The sequence below is a fragment of the Protopterus annectens genome, chromosome 13.part0 (assembly GCF_019279795.1).
Source record: "Protopterus annectens isolate FY-2018-M chromosome 13.part0, PAN1.0, whole genome shotgun sequence".
Lineage (NCBI taxonomy): Eukaryota > Metazoa > Chordata > Ceratodontiformes > Protopteridae > Protopterus > Protopterus annectens.
Genome location: NC_056747.1, coordinates 567,580,380 through 567,600,161, shown reverse-complemented (window position 1 = coordinate 567,600,161; position 19,782 = coordinate 567,580,380). Strand labels below are relative to the sequence as shown.

The window sequence follows — 19,782 nt, the reverse complement described above, 5'->3', positions numbered from 1 at the left end:
AAGAGGCACACCACGCGAGTCAGGAATAAACAAAAATAAAACCAAGCGCTTAATCGTTGGGATTCTGTGCTGTGTCCTATTAAACCGGCGTTTCCACGTATACGTTTGGATTATTTATTTTATGTTCCTGGTTTTTGCTTTGTTTGAAGTGTTGCTTGGTTTTATTTTTGTTTATTCCTGACTTGCGTGGTGTGCCTCTTTATTGGACACTTATAGAGCACCTTTCAGTGCTTTATTCACTTTGGAACATATATATTTGTTACTATGGAAGCTATTATTGCTGAACAAAAAAATCTTGACTTCTAGAATGTACCAATGTGGAGTGTGCAGGGCATGTAAGTACATCAATGATAGCCCTTATGTGTTTGTCACTGGTTTTAATCGTACATTAGCTTGCCCGTGTAGGTGTTGTTGCAACACTAATATGTTAGTGTATGTGGCAACCTGCACCAGTTGCACACATTTTTACATTGGTAAAACTGTATGTAAACTGAAGGAGAGAATAGCTGAACATGTCAGGGCCATTAGAATTAAAGATGCCCACAATGCATTGTATTGGCATAGTTTAAACTCTGCCAATTTCAAAAAAATTCATTTTTTTTTTGTTATAGACAGGGCAAAATGCAATGAAAGAGGGGGTGATTTAAAGCTCAAGGTGGAAAATTTGGAGACTATGTGGCAACTTAGATTAAATGCCACTCATCCACTGCGACTTAATGACAGTATTGCCATTCTGTAACGCAACCCAAAAACAACCAGCAGAAGAGAGAAAACGGTTTCGGTCACAATGACCTTTATTAGTGTGAATAAATAACATATAGTACTGAAAAGCTGTTTATATAGTGACAATATATTCAAAAACACCAATCAAAACTCTAACCTATTGCCAACAAAGATAAAGAGATATACACACCATATCAAAAACACAATTAGATTAAAATATTAATCCTGTGATGTTAATACATATAAGTAAATACATCAATAAATCTCTACATATACATGTAAAATTATATATATATATATATATATATATATATATATATATATATATATATATATATATACATACACACAAATATACCGGATATATAACAAAAAAGGTATTTGCATATAAAAAATAAATATATAAACCACCATAATTCAAAACTGACTGGGAGTCAACTCATAAATGGTCATTTAGACCCGGGGGGAAAAGACCCCCTAGACGTATGATCCACACCTTTTCTTTTTTGTTAAGAATTTCATGCCATTTGATTTTAGAAAATTTTAAACCTACAATTCTATCAATGATGGTAAAAGAAAATCTAGCAGTTGTGTGAACCTGAGTATGTTTATACAAGGCATTGGTGATTACCTTACTAAGTATGTTGCTCAAATGTTCAGAGATTCTAAGTTTGAAAGACCTAGAGGTCTGACCTATATAGCCGGCCGAACATTGACACTCAGCACGGTAGATCACCCAACTACTATTGCAATTAGACAAAATGCGAATATCAAAAACTTTTGGTGTATTTTTACTTGAACATTCTTTGGTTTTTCGAACATGTTTGCAAAATATACAATGGTCACAAGGGAAACATCCATATGGTCTAGTTCCCCCTATGGTCATTTGTATTTTGTTGTTATATATTTCTCCAAATGGATGTTTTTTGTAGTAATTAAAATGACCCCCCCCCCCAAGGTAATTCCTTTCCTATAGGAAAAACAACATCTGTTATCCAATATTGTAGCTAAATGTTCATCAATACGTAATATATCCCAATATTTTTGTATAATCCTAATAAAAGTAACATTCTTACCAAAAGTTGTAGTAAATCTAATTTTAGAGTCTTGACCAGATCTAAATTCACGACAAGTTAATAATTGATCTCTGAACATGCCATCAACAATGGTCTTTGCTTGGTATAAATGCCTATCTGAATATCCATGTTCAATAAACCTATTAGTGAGATCATTATTACACATAGTGAGATCAGTTTGTTGAGAACATATTCTCTTGTTTCTCATATAGTGAGATTTAGGGATATTGCGCATGATGTGACCTGGATGACAGCTAGAGGTGTGTAACAACAAATTGGAATGAAAAGGTTTCCTATATACTGTACTAGCCAAAGTACCATCTTGTTGTTTTGTCACCAAAGCACGCAAAAAAGGAATAGATTTTTTATTAGCTTCAACAGTAAAATGGATGCCCCATTTATTTTCATTCAAGTAACTCACAAATTCGTGTAAATATGGCATATCAGACTTCCAGACCATCCAGCAGTCATCCAGGTACCTACTCCAAATATCCATCTCATCCGTAAAGATGTTATGATTTCTGTCATAGATGACATGATGTTCAAAATAACCCATGAAAAGGTCCGCATATATAGGGGCAAAAGCAGCCCCCATAGCGGTACCTTTAACCTGCAAATACACTTCACCATTAAAGAGGAAGACATTTTTAGTTAGCACATGTTCTACCAAACCTAACAAAAACGTGTTAAAACCAGGTTTATATAATTTTAGTTCCGAGAGCCAGAAGTCCAATGCCATGAGTCCAGCCCAGTGGGGGATGTTGGTATATAGTGATGTCACATCCAATGTACATAAGAGCCAATTATCCTCTATTTGGGAATCTGCTATGATGGTTAAAAACTCAGTTGCGTCCTTAATTCTAGCTCTGACACCCTGTAATAAAGATTTAAGATAGAAAATAAAGATAAGGTAAAGATGGTTCAATAACCTTAATATGGTATAATCAAGTCAATGATGCCTTCACTCATAGCAAGTTCCAAAAACCCATCAATCTCAGCCTTGAACTTGGAACTTGGATCTATAAAAAGATGCGTATAAAATCTAGCATCACAAAGCTGTCTTTTACCTTCTTTTTCATAACCTGACCAATTCATCACCACAATAGAACCCCCCTTGTCTGCTTCCTACTGTACCTAAATGGGCTTTTTTATTATTACACACCATCTCATTGGAAATGTTTCGTTTGTGAGCTGGTGACCTTTAAGAATTTTCACTCTCATTGTCAGTATGGGAAGAAAAACCTTCTCCAGACCCGTCACTAACAGGCTGTTTAAGAATGGACTTTCTTTCCCTTTTTGATCTAGGCACTGGATTTCTATTGGTAAAAAACTTGACTTTTTTTAGACTGTTCAAAAGGGTTCCCCAAACTGTAATCCTGTTGGTCCCTCCTAAACTTATTGACTTTCTTGGACCTAAAGTCATTCTCCATTGTTAACAAATCACTGCTTAATTTGCTCAAACATTCCATATATTCCGGTTTGTCCTCCCATTATTTGGCATCCTGACACATTTGTAATACTTCTGTATTTAAACTGTCAATTCCATGTTGATGGAAATTTTGCAAGGCTTTAACAAACTCCATCGTGGAGCTTTGTTGTATTTTAGACCATTGTTCCAATAATTCTGAATCAGGTTGGCCAACAAGAGGTTTTATTCTAATCTTCAGTCCCCTGGGAGTAATGTCTTTTTCAATATAGGCTGAAAGCAGCCTACTATGCCAAACACTGGACCTTAACTCCTTCATTTTTTTATAGATATTATCAAACTGTATACAACACTCATATTTAGTACTTTTAGCTGTCCCATTATCCAACTGGTCGATAGCTAAAGATGTAAATATATGAGTGTCATTTTTAACAGATAATCCTTTAAGAATAGTAATAAGATCCATCTTGGAAATAACCAAAAAGTAGCTGACCCACAGTAAAGATCTGAATGTTAGCAAAAAAATGGACAATATATGTGTATACAAGTATATGTAAGACCTATAGAATGTTTATCAATAGTAACTGGACTTGGTAACCTACAGGATTTACAACCTAATTCTATATTCAACTCGTAAAAGTTGATATAAAATAAAAAATATTAATGCCAATCAATCGGAAAAGTATTATTAGTCTATGAAACCTATTTGAATAGTTAGAAAATATAATACAAGTCCTGCTAAGGAAGCAATATTATAACTTATTCAAACTAGTATAATACACTCATAGAACCCAGGCCCTTATCCAATGTTAATGCAACTTAATGACATGTAATCATAAGACTCCGCAAGGCCTTCATTCCAATAGAAAAATACAAAACATATGTTGCACATCAATAAACAAGGCCACACATTTGAAAAACAAATGGCCAGTACAGATTTAAATAGACTTATAAGTTTGCAATATTTCTATATAGTCAAACAAACTCCAAATCTCAAAGGATGCCCGCTCTTTATATGACTTATGATCAGTCAAAAAAGTCACCAAGGGGCCAAGACAATGGAACCATTATTATAAGCAGACTCCAGCAGAACAGGAGCATCCAAACATGCCAAGTTTGAAAAAATGTAATATCAGCCCACCGTATATATGGCGCATTATCATTCTCCCTATGCTTAACACTAAAGCAACTAAGATATGAACGTATTTCACATTTTTTGTACATAAAAAGGTCTTATACATTTTTTAGATCTGTGTTTGAGTTTAATTCAAGTACAGGTTAAATTTTTTAACATCTTTTGATAAAACGTATTTTTTTACATATTATATATTTTCGATTTTGAGTAGATAATATTTAGTGCTATAGTTTGTCATTTGTTTGTTTAAATTTAAAAGTACTGTGATGATGTCATTGAATGTTTATTGGCTGGGTAATAGAATTTTTTAAATGTTTGTACCACCCAACAGTACTCTGATGAAGCCATTGTTATGGTGAAAGCGCTTAGTCGTTGGGATTCTGTGCTGTGTCCTATTAAACTGGTGTTTCCGCGTATAAGTTTGGATTTTTTACTTTAAATTAAATTACAGCATAATTACATACTCCTGAAGTAATAAAGTAGACACAAAGTTAATGCTGTATTTCATGTTATACTTAGGTTTATTTTAAAGCATCCATAAATGACCACTGATTATTTTTAATTTTTCAGTTTTTATCCTTAGTGCCTATTACTTATTTCTGAAGTATTTTTGCTTAAAAAGATTCAAAACGTATGTTTCAAACCAAGCATGTAACTTGTTTAACAGCATTACATAAAAGTTTTTTTTTCAAACCACTAAATTACTACCCTAGTGTTGTCCAACAATCTTTTAAATACATAACAGTTTTGAACTTAATAACTGTTTACTTACAATAAAGACATGAGTCTGGAGTGATTCTCCCCAGGCCTCTGCTGAAAATGGGCTCTGTCCCAGTCGGACTTTCCCAGTAAACAAATGTTACATACATAGCTAAATAAATGTATTGGGCATGTCATTAAATGGGTCACTGTGAAACTACTTTTTAATAGCTCATTTTGGATTATCTGTTTTTCCTGGATCTATGAAACTTAAATGAAATTCATTCCAAATCCCACTTCATCTGAATTTCTAAATTCAAACTAAAAGTTGTGTTAGTTTTTCGGGGGGTACAAAGCCCCCCCCCCCACTCTTTATACAACGCGGGTCTCCTGCTCTTCCTATTACATCTTACTCAAAGTTGTTGCAACTCTGGGGGAGACAGGATTTTCCTACTTTTGCTTTGGATAATCAAAATTTGCAGTCATACTCTTTCACCACTGTTATGTAAGATTAAGTTAACTCTTGTTTTGTCTTACTTGCACGTTTCTTACTTGCACGTTTGGCAATGTATAAGTATAGATAAATGAAAATATTATATGAGCATAGCCTTCCATTATGTACATCTGAATTTAATCCACAGTTCACAGGTTTGATTTCTTGCTACTGAATTTCTATACTGCCCAAAGGTTTCCCATGACAAAACAGTTAGTTTAAACTTGGGCACTATACATGGAAGTATGAGCTGAACTCAGCCCAGCAGTGGCATATGTCTGCTAAAGATAAACTGTTCATGTCTGTGTCTTAGTGCATGTTGGAGAGTTTCAGAGGTTCTCAGCCACTGTAGATCACATACTGATTCTACTGTTAAGAATGATCTTCACCATTTATTTCTGTACAAACATAGTAAAGGAATACTGAACAGTCTGCTTAGATTTGGTCACTTCCACAAGAAGAAACAAATTATTTTAGGTTTAAAATACTGCAAGTATTGGAAACAAATGCACATCAAATTGTTTTGTCGTACCAGTGAAGTTATAGGTAGCACAAATGCACACAGAATCTAGAGTAGACAACTTAAGTGCTTAGGGTCTTACAAAATGAATCTGTGTGTTGACATTTTGAATCCTGTATCTGGAAAAGACTGACTGAAGGAGACAAAGAAGCCTTTTCTCTAAGCCCCACAGCATGAAAAAAAAGTAAGATACAAGATAAAGTTGTAAAACTGGTGAAATCAGTAAAAATTACTACAGCTGCCCTAATTAAATGCAGCTAAACTAAGCAGAACCAAAAGCCAGGCACAGTCCTGTTGTTTTAGGTCTACAAAATGTTGAACACTGTCAAAATGTCTGCTACTACAAATCAGTATGTGCAAACCAGCAATTAATTTGGAAACTCACCTGTCGCCAAAACACCTTCTCTACTGGCAGCCACCAAGGAGCTGACTAAGGGGAAAAAATAACCAAGGTAAGTTTCCTACTTTTAAAGGACATTCAAGAGCAGGAGATAGGATAAGACAGTTTTGATTTTTCCACTGCTGCTACAGTTACACATTATGCACAATACTTTCTGCATGATCCAAACATTCAGTTAAAAAAAATTCAGTACTTAAGAACATAATATAAAAAACAAATGGTCTACACAAAGATGATAATAAGGTAAAGGTGTGGCAAAATAAGTGCAATCTGTACATTATTTGCAACCTGACACACCTCAAAGGATTAATAATTAACTGTGAATCACATTAAATGCCAAGCCTTTGTGACAATAAAGGCTCATTAATAAAGACATACGGTAAAATAATGTAGTATTTTGCAAACTCTGCAATGACAACTACTCTTTCTTTTGTTTTAGTTTTTAATTTTGATTTTGAAAAAATTGCTGTAATTTTTCCATGCAGATAGGGGCAAGTGCAACCTCTCAAAAACAGTGGCCACACAGGTGATACTGTAATAATCATATCTCAGAAATAGCCAAGTTCTTTGAAACCATTCAAAAAGTTGAGTTTGAAAGACAACATAGACACAGCTGTTTCAGATGTAAACTAAAGAGAATACTGAATCAGTGTGTGTGTGTGTCTATGTGTACACCCCCTACACACACACACACACACACACACACACACACACACACACACACACACACACACACACACACACACACACACCTGATAGAATGAATACAGTGTATGACAGCTCTGGAACAGTCCATAAAACAATAGAACATAATATAAAAGCTTTAAAATAGATTAAAATAGATTAATAATGCTGACCAGCCAGACTAATCCGTCTGCCCAGGGATCTAAGTTAATCAACAGTGTGTAATGCAGCTGAGATTACACAACATTTTTTCTGTGGGGACAAAGCAACTACCAGTTCCTACTTAATAAAACCAAGTTTACCATTAGGCACACTTTTTTTTCCATCAAGTTGAGTTACATTCAGTCAAGTAACCTATCCCTTTAACCTATACGTTAAACGACAAAGATCACCAATGGCTCTGGTAAATCCACATCATTCAAGAACCCTGGGTACACCAAGAATGAGTCACAGGACTTATAAGTGCATAAACCACAGCAGAGATGCAAGGATATAGCTGCCCCTAGAGTGAAAATAGCAGACTGCATTAACTTCCTTGTTATTTGAGAAAAATGAAAAATACAAACTCTTAAACTTGGAATGAAAAGCAACAGTAATAAACTGTACAAAACTTCAGATGTTAATTTCTCTTCTGTAAAAGCAGTGAAGAAAAACTCCAGCACAATTAGCAATCAGAATAAATCAGCTTTTATTTATGATAAGCGCTTCTGTCCCAAAAGAGGGGGAGTTTGTTTTGCTTATATTTCGCTCCCTGATTCGTTTATCAGTTCTTCTCTTCCTTTTCATCTTGGGAATTTTCACACTGGTAGCTATCACAGGTTTATATGCCTTCTCCAAACTCTTTTTATTTTATACTAGCCTGACATAAATAATCTCAAAACATCAACCCAAATGGCACAAGCATAATTCTGCATGTGCTTAATCCCAACTACGTTGAGCACTGCTTGATGAAGCATATGATTTGGCCCTTCATGCTGCCTTGCTTTGGCACCCCACCTCAGCAGTGGGCATCAATGGTCCAATAGACTGAACTATCTCATCTGCAGGTAGAACAGCCAGTATCAACCACAAACCTCCACCTTTCCTACCTGGCTTCTCCAGAGCCAACATCAATAGTCACTCATGGGTAGTCTGGAATACAGGCAAGGCCTTAATCCTTTATACTATGCAGCTGGCTACAAAAGAGGAAAGCTGACTTTATGAGGAACAAATCTGTCAAAATGGGACAGATACACTACTAAAAAATTAAAGAGAGAAGGCCATACACTGAAAAAAATCATAAAAATTAAAACTGTGGTGTACCCCCTCCCTATGTGATGCAGTTTGCTTAAAACAATAAAAATTACTATTAAAAATGCTAAAAGCCTCAACACAAAATATAAGGCAAATAAATTAAACAAATAAATAAGTAGTGGTGGTCATAGAAATTATATCCCATTTAGGATATTTAGGACATAATTATGTTTCTAAAACTGACTACAATATAAAACAGTTCCAAGTGTAAGACAGAGAATAAGTTGTGCCTTTTATATCTATCATCATTCCTTATGTAAAAAAATTAATCCCACTGTTAACACAGGTTTCAGTTACACTCACCATCAGATCATGAAACAGAAAAATCTGAAAAAGAAAAAAATGGGGAACACTTTTGGTTGAATGATCCATAGTGCATTTTGCTGCGCCTACAAAGCTATGTACATTTATTTTAATTTAAATCTGAAAGAATGCTGAAGATGCGACACTGGTTTCTGGTCTTCAGAACTTTCTCTCTATATGTTGTAATCAATCACATAGTCATATGACAATAATCACTTATGAGGAACCCATATATCGGTCACCTTCTATCAACTTCTGGCTGATGATTGATAACCTCATGATGCTTCATATGATGCCTCACATACACTTAGCACTGGAGCATTACCACATGAACAGCTGTGCCTACATACTGTGGATTCCAACAGATGCTGCTGCAAGAACCACTGTAAAGTAGGGTTGTGACCTATGGCAGCTCAGTGAAAGAGTCTAACATTTGAGAAGAGATGCCCTGGAATATTTGTAAACTAGCATGTATAGCTGAAACTTCAGGTTTCTGTGGTATGATGAAGTACTGCTAGAAAGTAATCACTGCAGAATCTTACAAATGTCCTTTACACCAAACAATACCGGTCCACATTGTGAAGTCTACTCAGACGTGCTGGAAATGGATGTCATGTACATGTCATAATGCTGGATCTTTACTGTCCCACTTCATCCACTTTGACTGATGAATATTTGCCCATGTGGCAGATGTGAGCTGGCAACTTTTCCACTATAAATACTACAAGTGCTCAAGATCTCCCCTAGCCCACAATGCACCTGTATCCTTCCAGTCCCTTAGACTGAATTTTCCCCCTAAGAGCAAAAAATAAAGATACAGATTTAGAAAAGAAGAACTGGAGAGACAGCTTCAGACTAAGGTCTACCTGGAGATACTGAAGTGACTATTTGCAGTGGGGAACAGACACAAAAAGACAGTGAGACAGTAAGGATCCAGCATTCTGGTAAGTATATAACTTCCATGTCCTACATTCTCCCCTTCATCCACTTGAGTGATGACACAGAATCCTCAACTACTTGCGACCCTGGGTGGCATCATGACAGATACCCTTCAGAATGGTAGATCCAAAGGAGGGTCTGGATCTAGAAATTATATCTAGTTCAAAATGTTTGAGGAAGGTAAGCACTGTTGACCAGACTGCTGCAACACAAATGTTATCAACAGATGCAATTCGGAGGAGGGCCATGGCAGTCTGACACAGACAAATAACTGGTGACAGAACCATGGCCTACAACTTAATGCAAAAAAAAATGCATAAATATACCCTTTGGGAAGACAACCATCCCTGCAAATTACAACATTAATAACACTCCCCTAAGACTAGACACAGTGGTAAGGGACTTGCAAACTCAAGTTGACAGCAGTTTGAACTTTGATTATCATGTGTCCATGGTAGCGAGAAAATCCTTCTATGTAGTGCAAAAGGGCACAGCATCCAGATGTAAGGAGATCATAGTCTCACTATACTCATCCTTCATTAGACCAATAACCGAGTAAAATGAACCCTTTGGCATGCACCTGACCAGGCATCTGCAAAAGCTGGAGCATTCAAAGATGTTCTTTACTAAAACAATACAGGGTGTAAATAATATGTCCTATACAGACCACCTCAAAGCCATTTCCCTGTACTCCGCCTTCTACAGACTACTGGAGGGGGTGATCTATGTCTAACTTACAAGGAATTCTTCAATCCAGCTGAGGGATCTGCTACACATTCACAAAACAAAAAGTACTAGAACTACCCAATCTAAGAATCTAAACCTCGTTTGTGACATATGCAAAACATGTTAGACAGACAGATATGTGTCTCAGAGATTACTCCTTTCCTGGGACTAACTCCCCATTCATGTAAAACAGAGCTCTTCCCAAGCCCTATTCAAACCCAGTTTGGACCAGTGGATGGAAAATCGCAAATTCACAGCTAGCTTTCTGCCTGTGACTCTTATGGACAGGGTAATCTTTAGATGCCATAAGCCAAAGGCATACATCAAAGCCGTTCGATCTCATGGGCATTAATAATTGGGAAAATGGCTAGGCTTAAAAAGGCTCTAGGGCTGTTAGCTAGTAAGCTCCTATCATCCTATGATAAGCAGCAATTGATCTTGTAGAATTGACCTTAGTCCTTAAGTTGTGAGATTTATTATTGATGGACTGTGTGTGAATTATGTAGTCCAACAACTATCTGGACAGACTAACTTTGGACACTATGGAGCCTACCTTAGCAGATGAAAAGGAGACTAACAGCCAGTTATCCTTATGGAAATCTTTTTGTATCATATAGGGAAAAACAAAATGCCTATGAACAATTCAATGGAAGCAGTAGAAATTCACCATTTTTCTTTACCAAAACACATTTTATTGCAAAGACAAAAGATGAATATATAAAATCTATGAACTCTAGGTAATATATTTAGAATGCGATACCTATATTAAATATTATGGCTATCTACAAAAAAAAAATCCATATAAAATGTACAAAAGCAATGTTTAACTTTTGTAGCTTATTATAGCAGTAACTCATGGCTTGGTGTGGGTAATGCTGGATATACCCACTGTTGGCATGGTTTGGTCAGGAGAAGCCTGAGTGACCAAACAAAGTCAACCGTGGGTAAATCCAGCATTACCCACACCCACACCTAGCCATGGGTTATTACAATTATACAATGACATTATTTAAGAAATAAATAATTTTTCTTAAATAACGTTTTTGTATAATGGCGCCATGGTGTTCTTCCTCATTGTTTCTGAATTCTGTCCTTTGATGATGTACTGCACATGCGTATGGGACTAACGTTCCCACACTTACAAAGTACATCAGTGCTTTAGAAAGCAAGCAGCAGAGAAAGGCAGATCTCCTCTGCTACTTTTTTTAAAGGAAAAAAAACTGTAACCTCTGGAGAGTTTAGAGGTATGAGAGAGATAAGGGAAAATACAAAAGAAAATCAAGTATGTTTCTTTAGTTTTGCAGAATGTACCTGATTTTCCTTGTATTTTCTATGCTCTCGTATGTACCTCTTGACCTTTTACTTCAAGAAATGGGGACAAAGCATAAATAAAGGAGGGGACAATTGTTAATGTTGTTGCTCTTATAAACTAAGAAATCTGTGAGAATAATTGTGCATTGTCTGAAGGAAATGAAGTCTGAAACTGAAATGTATGTCATTATTTAGCAATTTCGTTCCTCAGTGATTTGTCAGAAAACCACAAATTTTATGACGGACAAAGTCACAAAATAATGAAACGCTTTTCAGTTTCAGACTAATGCCCATCTACCATACACCAATAAAAAAAAAAAAGTCTGGTTGCTCAATGGTAATTTAGTGACCGGATTTTTTTTCTATTGGTATATGCTCGATTTACAATGGGCACGCTGGTGTTGGGCTGTCCAATCAGCGTGCTAGTTAATGAATGCTAATGATCAGTCACTGTATAATGACTAATACTCAAATCTCTGTCATGCAATAAACATGAGATAAGCTAATATAACTGTTAACATTAACAACAAATGATAAAGTTAATATTTATAAACACGGTTATGTAGTTGACATACAAAAAAGTAATTAAGTCAAAACTTTTAGAAATTGCCCCAGCATTTAATTAGTAAGGATTTATTTTTCTTTCCATAACCTGATATTTTACAAGAATTTGTGGACTCCAAAGTCACATTTTTAAATGCATTACAATCAATTAGTTTTAAACCTAACCAATTTTTGAGACATAAAATGTAACTAGGGGTAAATAAATGTATTAGTATTCTAAAACCGAAACTGGTTAACTAAGATAAATACTTTTATTAGTGTTCTAAAATCCAAAGTGGTTATTCTTTATGGAGGAATACAAAGAATAACAGATTTCCATGTCAAAGAATTTTGATATTATCCAAGTCATTTGTGATTTAGTAATAATACACAGTTGTTTAGAATACATCTATAATATGTGCAATTCTACAAAATATGGAGTATATCAGCTTTGTTTAAATTACAGGTTTTAGAAGAGAGTTTGGTTGTGAAGTTAAAGGAAGCTATTTTTGCTGGAGTAAGATGTGCATTAATAGTCACGAACTGAGTATAAAACAGTTTCTTGAGAGGTATAAATTTAATACTTAAATGAGTGGACAGTTTTTGGGCTTCTTTTGCAACAAGGTTTGGTCATACTGCAACCACATTTTGGACAGTTGATAGCTTTTTATATCTATATATGCATATATATCTATATGCAAGCATACACTCTATAGACAAGCATACAGATAGTTTTTTGCATTCACCTGCACTATTCAGTGCAACCCCGCTCCATTCGCCCTCGCTCATGCTCGGGCTCACTCCGTTCCCCAACCCTTCCCCCATTCCCCAACCTCCCCTACTACCCACAGATTTACCCCAACTCCATATCAAGTGACTCTAAACCACACCCACAGCCCAAGCCAATCATACACTACTAAAAACCCATACACTAACACCTACTCTAGGTCACACCTAACATGACTAAGTAAACCACCCCTCTTCTCCTCTCACTCTTATCTCAAACTACTCCTACTACTCCCCTTATATTTAACCCATATTCTGCTCTACCCACACCCTAGTCTACAACACAAACCCCCTTTCTCCAAATTATAGCCACCACCACTATGTCTCATACCCTGCACTCCCAATATCACTATACTCCCCTACTTAGTATCCCTCCTCACAAGTCTCTCCTTAGCAGCTATCTGCATTTCCTATCACTACTCACTCACCAAGCAACATTTCCTTAAATCCCCCCACCCTACCCCTTACCACTATTATCCCCCCAGATTTATGACAGCACCCCCAGCCATCCGTACCTAAATTTTCATTCAATTCTCTGTGCCTATTTCTTATGACCCACAATCCAGAAAACAGCCACGTCTCAGATTCCACACCCTAATAACACTATACCTCAAAACTATAACTAATATAGCAGCTCAGTTACTACTAGGTGATGATATCCACCCCAACCCTGGCCCAGTAACCACCTCAAATAACACATGCAACCCCAACCCATCATTTAAGCATAAACCCACTGACCTACTAATACTCAATCTGAATATTTGCAGTATTATGAACAAAATAGAAGAACTGCATTCCACCATCTCTTTATATAACCCCAACATGATACTCGTTACAGAGACATAGCTTAAGCCTTATATCAAAGATAACTTCATAACCCCATCTGGATATGACATTCTTAGGGCAGACAGAATACATAAAAGAGGCGGAGGTATTGTCCTACTTTATAAAACTAACTTAAAACTCCAGCTTCTACAAAAAGAACATCCTAACTTCAATAATTAAAAAACTTATTTGCTAAACTCCTTTCAAACCAGCACAAGCAACTAAACTTACTCAGTATCTATATACCCCCAGGTGACAACCTGGCCACCGCAGAGTCAATACTACACTCAGCTTCCCACTCCCTCAGCCAAGAAACATTAATACTAGGTGATGTAAACACTGACTGGAATTCTATCCACTCTCGAACACCCACCAACCATATTAACCTATATAATTTCATCCAACTAATAAAATCACCCATACGCATTGATAAATCCACAAAATGGGAATCCATACTACATTGGAGCCTCTCCAACCAGTCCAACAATGCCCAACAGTGTGGTACACTACTCAACTATTTCACTGACCACAATCCCACCTTCATCCTTAGACACAAACTCAAATCTAACAATTCCTCCTCCCTACTACAAACACTCTCCCATAAAACTTCCCCACAGATCAATTCTTAGAAGCCTTAAGACACTGCAACTGGTCTCCCATCAAAATCTTCCCTCTATACAAAGCAGTTGAATATTTTAACACCACATTTCTAAATATCCTCAACCATCTAGCCCTAATCAGAACCATTAGGATTCGTAGTAACCCCACTCCTTGGCTTCAGAAAACCACACGTCCCTTACTCAAGGACAGGGACAAAGCTAGGAAAAATTGCTGCCAATACAGAACACCCACCAACTACTAGACAAGCCTTTCTTGAACTTAGAAACAAGGCAAAAAAAATTAAGATCGACAAACAATCACTACATCTCCCTACAAAAGAAACACAGTAAAAACCCAAACAAATTCTGGGCAGCAGTGAACAACATCCTACAGCCAAGAAAAACCACCACATCCCCACCAAATCTAGAAGGTCCAAACTTAGACTTAGCAACCAGTTTCAATAACTACTTTAACTCCTCTATTCTTAAACTCAAACAACACAGGTCCCCCCCCACAACCCCCCAAAGTCCAATCAAACACTACCGACTTCTCACTCAAACCAGTACCAGTTTCAACCATTCAAAAACTCATAAAACTCAAACCTACCACCCTCCCTGCAGACAATCTCCCCACCAAATACCTTCAACTAGCATCCAGGGCCATAGCATACCCCATTTCTTTACTAATAAATAGATCCATCACTGAACACACCCTTACAGCTTTGTGGAAAAACTCATTTATCATTTCCCTACACAAAGGCGGCTCCTCCTCTGACCTCTCCAACTAATGACCCACTGCAATCCTGTCTCCTCTATCTAAGATTCTAGAAAGGTGTATCCATCACTAACTCCTTACCTACCTCCTCTCCAACAACCTATTGCCCAAAACTCAACACGACTTCCCCCCATCCCATAGCAACACCACTGCCCCGATTAACTTCACCAACACTATAAACTCACACAGGATCCAAGGAAAACTAGTCTCTGCTACCTTTCTTGACTTATCGAAAGCATTTGACACAGTCTCCCACAATAAACTCTTAACCAGCCTCTATGAACTAAACATCGACCCACCCTGCTCTGGTTCAGCAGTTACCCAAGCAAACGTCTCCAGTCTGTCAACTGGCTTAAATCCCTATCCCTCCACTCCCAGTCACCCTTGGGGTACCACAAGGGTCAATTCTTGGCCCCCTCCTTTTTAATATTTTTACAAACCAACTTCACACAGCAACCACAAAAGCTGAAATAGTCCAATAAGCTGATGATACAACCCTGATCTGCTCTGCACCCAATATACAACTCCTCCAACAGAAAACGCAAGAATCCTTCACAGAGCTAGAACATTGACTAAATAAATATCAAATTATATTAAACGCAAAAAACCCACAACGTATGCTTTTCCTCCCACCAATGACCTCACCTTCTCCATCCTCTCAACCAACAAAACCCTCATCTCCCCAGTCCCAGAGGCCTGCAACTAAAATACAACACATTTCTCTAACCATCTCAAAAATCCACAAAAAGCTAGGGACCCTCTACCGCAGCAAAAGGTACCTAACCTCTGAAGCTAGAATCACCATAGCCAGGACTCATCGCTTATCAACATTACTTTATGCGTCCCCAGTGCTAATGAACCTCAATAAAACTGACCTGAACAAACTTTCCATATGTTACAAGAAAACAGCCAGGTTCGCAGCAAATGCCAAATCCCGCTCCCACCACTGCCACTCCCTACACACATTACACTGGCTAGAACTCCGCAACTTATTACAATACCACCAACTTAACCTAGCACACCAAATCCTTTACTATCCAGAGAAAACCCCTGCCCTGACTGGCCTCCTAAATTTCTATAATTCAGACAGACAATTACGGTCCAGTAACAAAGCTCTGGTCAAAAATATTCCATGTAAAAACAGATCCAGGGAATCTCTCTTCCCTAATGAAGTTGCAAAAACATGGAACACCCTGCCACCTGACTTCAGATTATAAAATTGTGCCTCAACTTTTAAAAAGCTCCTTAAATCACACCTCCACACCATCCATTTATGCAACTGCAATGGACCCCTCTGAAGCCTATCCCCAATGTAGGCTCTATTCCCCTCACTTCTGGGAAAACAAGTATTGTGCTCTACTGATGCTTAATGTATTTATTGTATACATTGTAAACATTACTGTACTCTACTTATGCACAATATATCTATTTTTATATTGCAAACATGTTCTTACTATGCTATTGCTTGCATATATACTGAACCTATGTTGATTCATGAATGTGCTATGCTCAGAAACCTGTATGTTATTGCCTGTACATACAGTGTACCAATGCTGATCCATGATTGTGCTATGCTCAAAAACTTGTACTTCAACTTGTATTCCTAAATTGATACCTTCATAAGGCATGTCTCCTACCTGTCATTACCATGTTAACTTTGTAACCTAATGCTGCTATGTATTACTCTTTACTCTGCTTACTGTATGGAGCTTTTTTCTCCAGGACTCCGTTGAAAACAGACACTTGCAGTCCAATCGACTATCCCCGAAAACAAATGTTAAATAAATAAAATAATAAATGAAAAACAAAATATATGTGTGTGTGTATGTGCGTACACACAGACACATATATATATATATATAATATATATATATATATATATATATATATATATGTGTGTGTGTGTGTGTGTGTGGAGAGAGAGACACACACACAGACACACACACATATATATATATATATATATATATATACATACATCAAATAAATTATGTACTACAGAGGCAGACTTTTCTCCCTGAAGTGTTAAAATCTATTTACAAAATATTTTTTCTCTAGCATTATTGTTTAAGATGATACTGAAAAAAGATCATTCATTTGATTTAAGGTAAAGACAAAGCCTTTACTCAAAGCTAGTTGTAGTCTTAATTGCTCAAGTAATCCTGATTTGTTACACTTCAGATTCCATAGTATATTGTATTTAAGCAGTGGAAAAGTAGCTCTAAAACATTATTATTTCATTTAAATTTTGTGTTACAGCTTATAGGCTATAGATGCATAAATACATCATTGAGGTCAATAATTCTCTTCAGTTTTTGAAAAGAGATAATTATGTTATGATGCAATTGTTAATGTTTAGTGACTAGAGATTTTGTTACCCATGTTGGTATGATTAAGAAAATAAACTGGTAGATAAATACTCTAGTTCAATGATGATTCAGAGACAACCTTACGTAAAAAGGATGGGTTATGTCTGAATGAATCTCTCTTTTTATGAAGCACTAAGTAAGGGGATTTGCTAGAGACAGAGAGTGTGTAGTTCTGATATTCTTATTGCTGAAATAACAGAAACAAGGAACAAAGTTTTCCACGACAGTTATTCAAGTTCCGGAAAGAGGCAGGTTCACCAGAGAGCTTGGATAAGAGCCTGTAAAACCAAATTTAAATCCTAGTGTAGAAGGGTGTCTGTGGGTAGTCTAAGAAGAATGGTATCTTTTGGAAAGGTTCTACATGCATTTTGTGAGACTAAAGAAGTGGAGTTAAACCCTTGGTGAAAATTAGATGAACTGTGATAGTGCAGTAACCAGAAGCGGAGTCAAATTATAAGTAGACAGAAACTAAGAACTGAGGAAACAGGATGCAGAGTAGGAGTTAAGTCACTGATGCACCACACAAAGTGAAAACATTTCCCATTTGCTGTTGTAAAGTTTTCAAGTGGTGTCCTTCTGTAAGACAGAGAGGATCTGATCAACCCTAGTAGAGAAGGATGACTCACTGGCAATCATTGGAATTAGAAAAAGAAATTGGTTAGTTTCAGGGAGACATTGTTCAGGTGAAACTTGCCGGACTGGTGTGGCAAAAAAATCTGGAAGGGAATCTAGGATCCAGGACGGTTTTTCAAGGTGAGGCCAAAGCATGGGGAACCAAATCTGCCTGAGCCAAAAGGAGGCAATGAGAAGGACTGAAGCCTTCTTACAGTGATACTTTCTATAGGAATTTGGTCATTAGAGGGAGAGGAGGGAAGGTGTAAAAGAGACTATATGTGCAATGATGGACCACAGATATCCCTGGGTGTCCTTCCCTGTGGGGGGTGAGGGCAAGTGTCCTTCCCTGTGGAGGGGGGTAAGGGCAAGTTATCCACTGCATTGAATATTGGTTGGTGAGTCAGAGAGGTTACAACACACTTGCCTTCAGCAGCAAAAAATCACATGCATTACTGCCAGATTTAGGGCCACTCATGAAGCATCAAAATGCACTGGTTAAGCCTGTCCATTAACAGGTTGGAGCAACCTGGAAAATGTGTTGTAATTGGAAAGCATTGTGAAGTTATCACCCATTGTCACAAACTCAGGGCCTCCCAGCACGGCAGGTATGATAGGGTTCCTCTTTGCTTGTTGACGTACTAGACAACTGATCTGTTGTCCATGTGGACAGAGATCACACCCCAGGAGCGGAAGTCCTGTAGAGCCTGCAATACTAGGATTTCACCCCCCCCCCATCTACAGGACACTGATGTGAACAAAAATCTCTTATCATCAGTACTTCCCATCAACTACTCTCCCCTCAAAATGCCCTCCACCCCAGGGAGTAGGCGTTCATGATGACAGTGACCAATGGCAGAGGTATAATGAAGGATCAGCCTGAAGGGACTGAGGCAGACTGTATCCAACAGAGCAGATAATGTCTGCAGACTAAGGTGATAAGTATGGAAAAGTTGAGAGTATACAGGGATTGAGACAACTGAATGTTGAATGTCCACTGTAACACTCATGTCATATCTGGCATGCAGAACTAGAGTTATGGAGGCTGCCAAAAATCAGCACCACATAAAAGATCTAAGTGACACTGACTAAGTTAAACTCTGAAATAAGCTCTGTGGAAATGTAGAGGTGTGTACAGTGTTTTGGGTGCTAAGCTCCAAAGTGCAGAAGCATTAAAAGGTTTTCTCCCAAGACCCTTTTAAGATGCCTGTTTCACCACAGGCCAACACCGCAAGCCTATGAATGACTTGGTAAAGAAGTGAGAGCTGTTGGTGACAATTCAGGATGAGTTTAGCATAGCTGATGCCTGTTGAATAACTCATGTAGCAATTTATCATACAGCTTTTGATTGGGTATAGTTGAACAATATTCTGAAAATTTAATTTAGAATTGACTTTGAAAACTGTACTGTGTTCTTGGATGGTTATTTTTTTTTCTCTTGATATGAGAAAACATGCAGCTCAGTATTGAGTTAACTAAAGTAAAGAATTTTCTTTGAAGTGCCTACAATTCGAGTGTCACTTTTTTTTTTTTTAACAAAAACCC

General features: G+C 37.2%; 1 protein-coding gene across 4 annotated transcripts in view; it reads right to left on the bottom strand.

Moving 5' to 3' along the window:
- Positions 1 to 19,782, bottom strand: part of SUMF2 (sulfatase modifying factor 2) — a 342,981-nt gene that overhangs the window by 239,220 nt on the left and 83,979 nt on the right. For all 4 annotated transcript variants that reach the window (XM_044054215.1, XM_044054214.1, XM_044054213.1 and 1 more), the window contains exon 4: positions 6,458 to 6,502. In XM_044054215.1, coding sequence (XP_043910150.1) covers positions 6,458 to 6,502 — 45 coding nt within the window. The remainder of the gene's footprint in view (positions 1 to 6,457; positions 6,503 to 19,782) is intronic.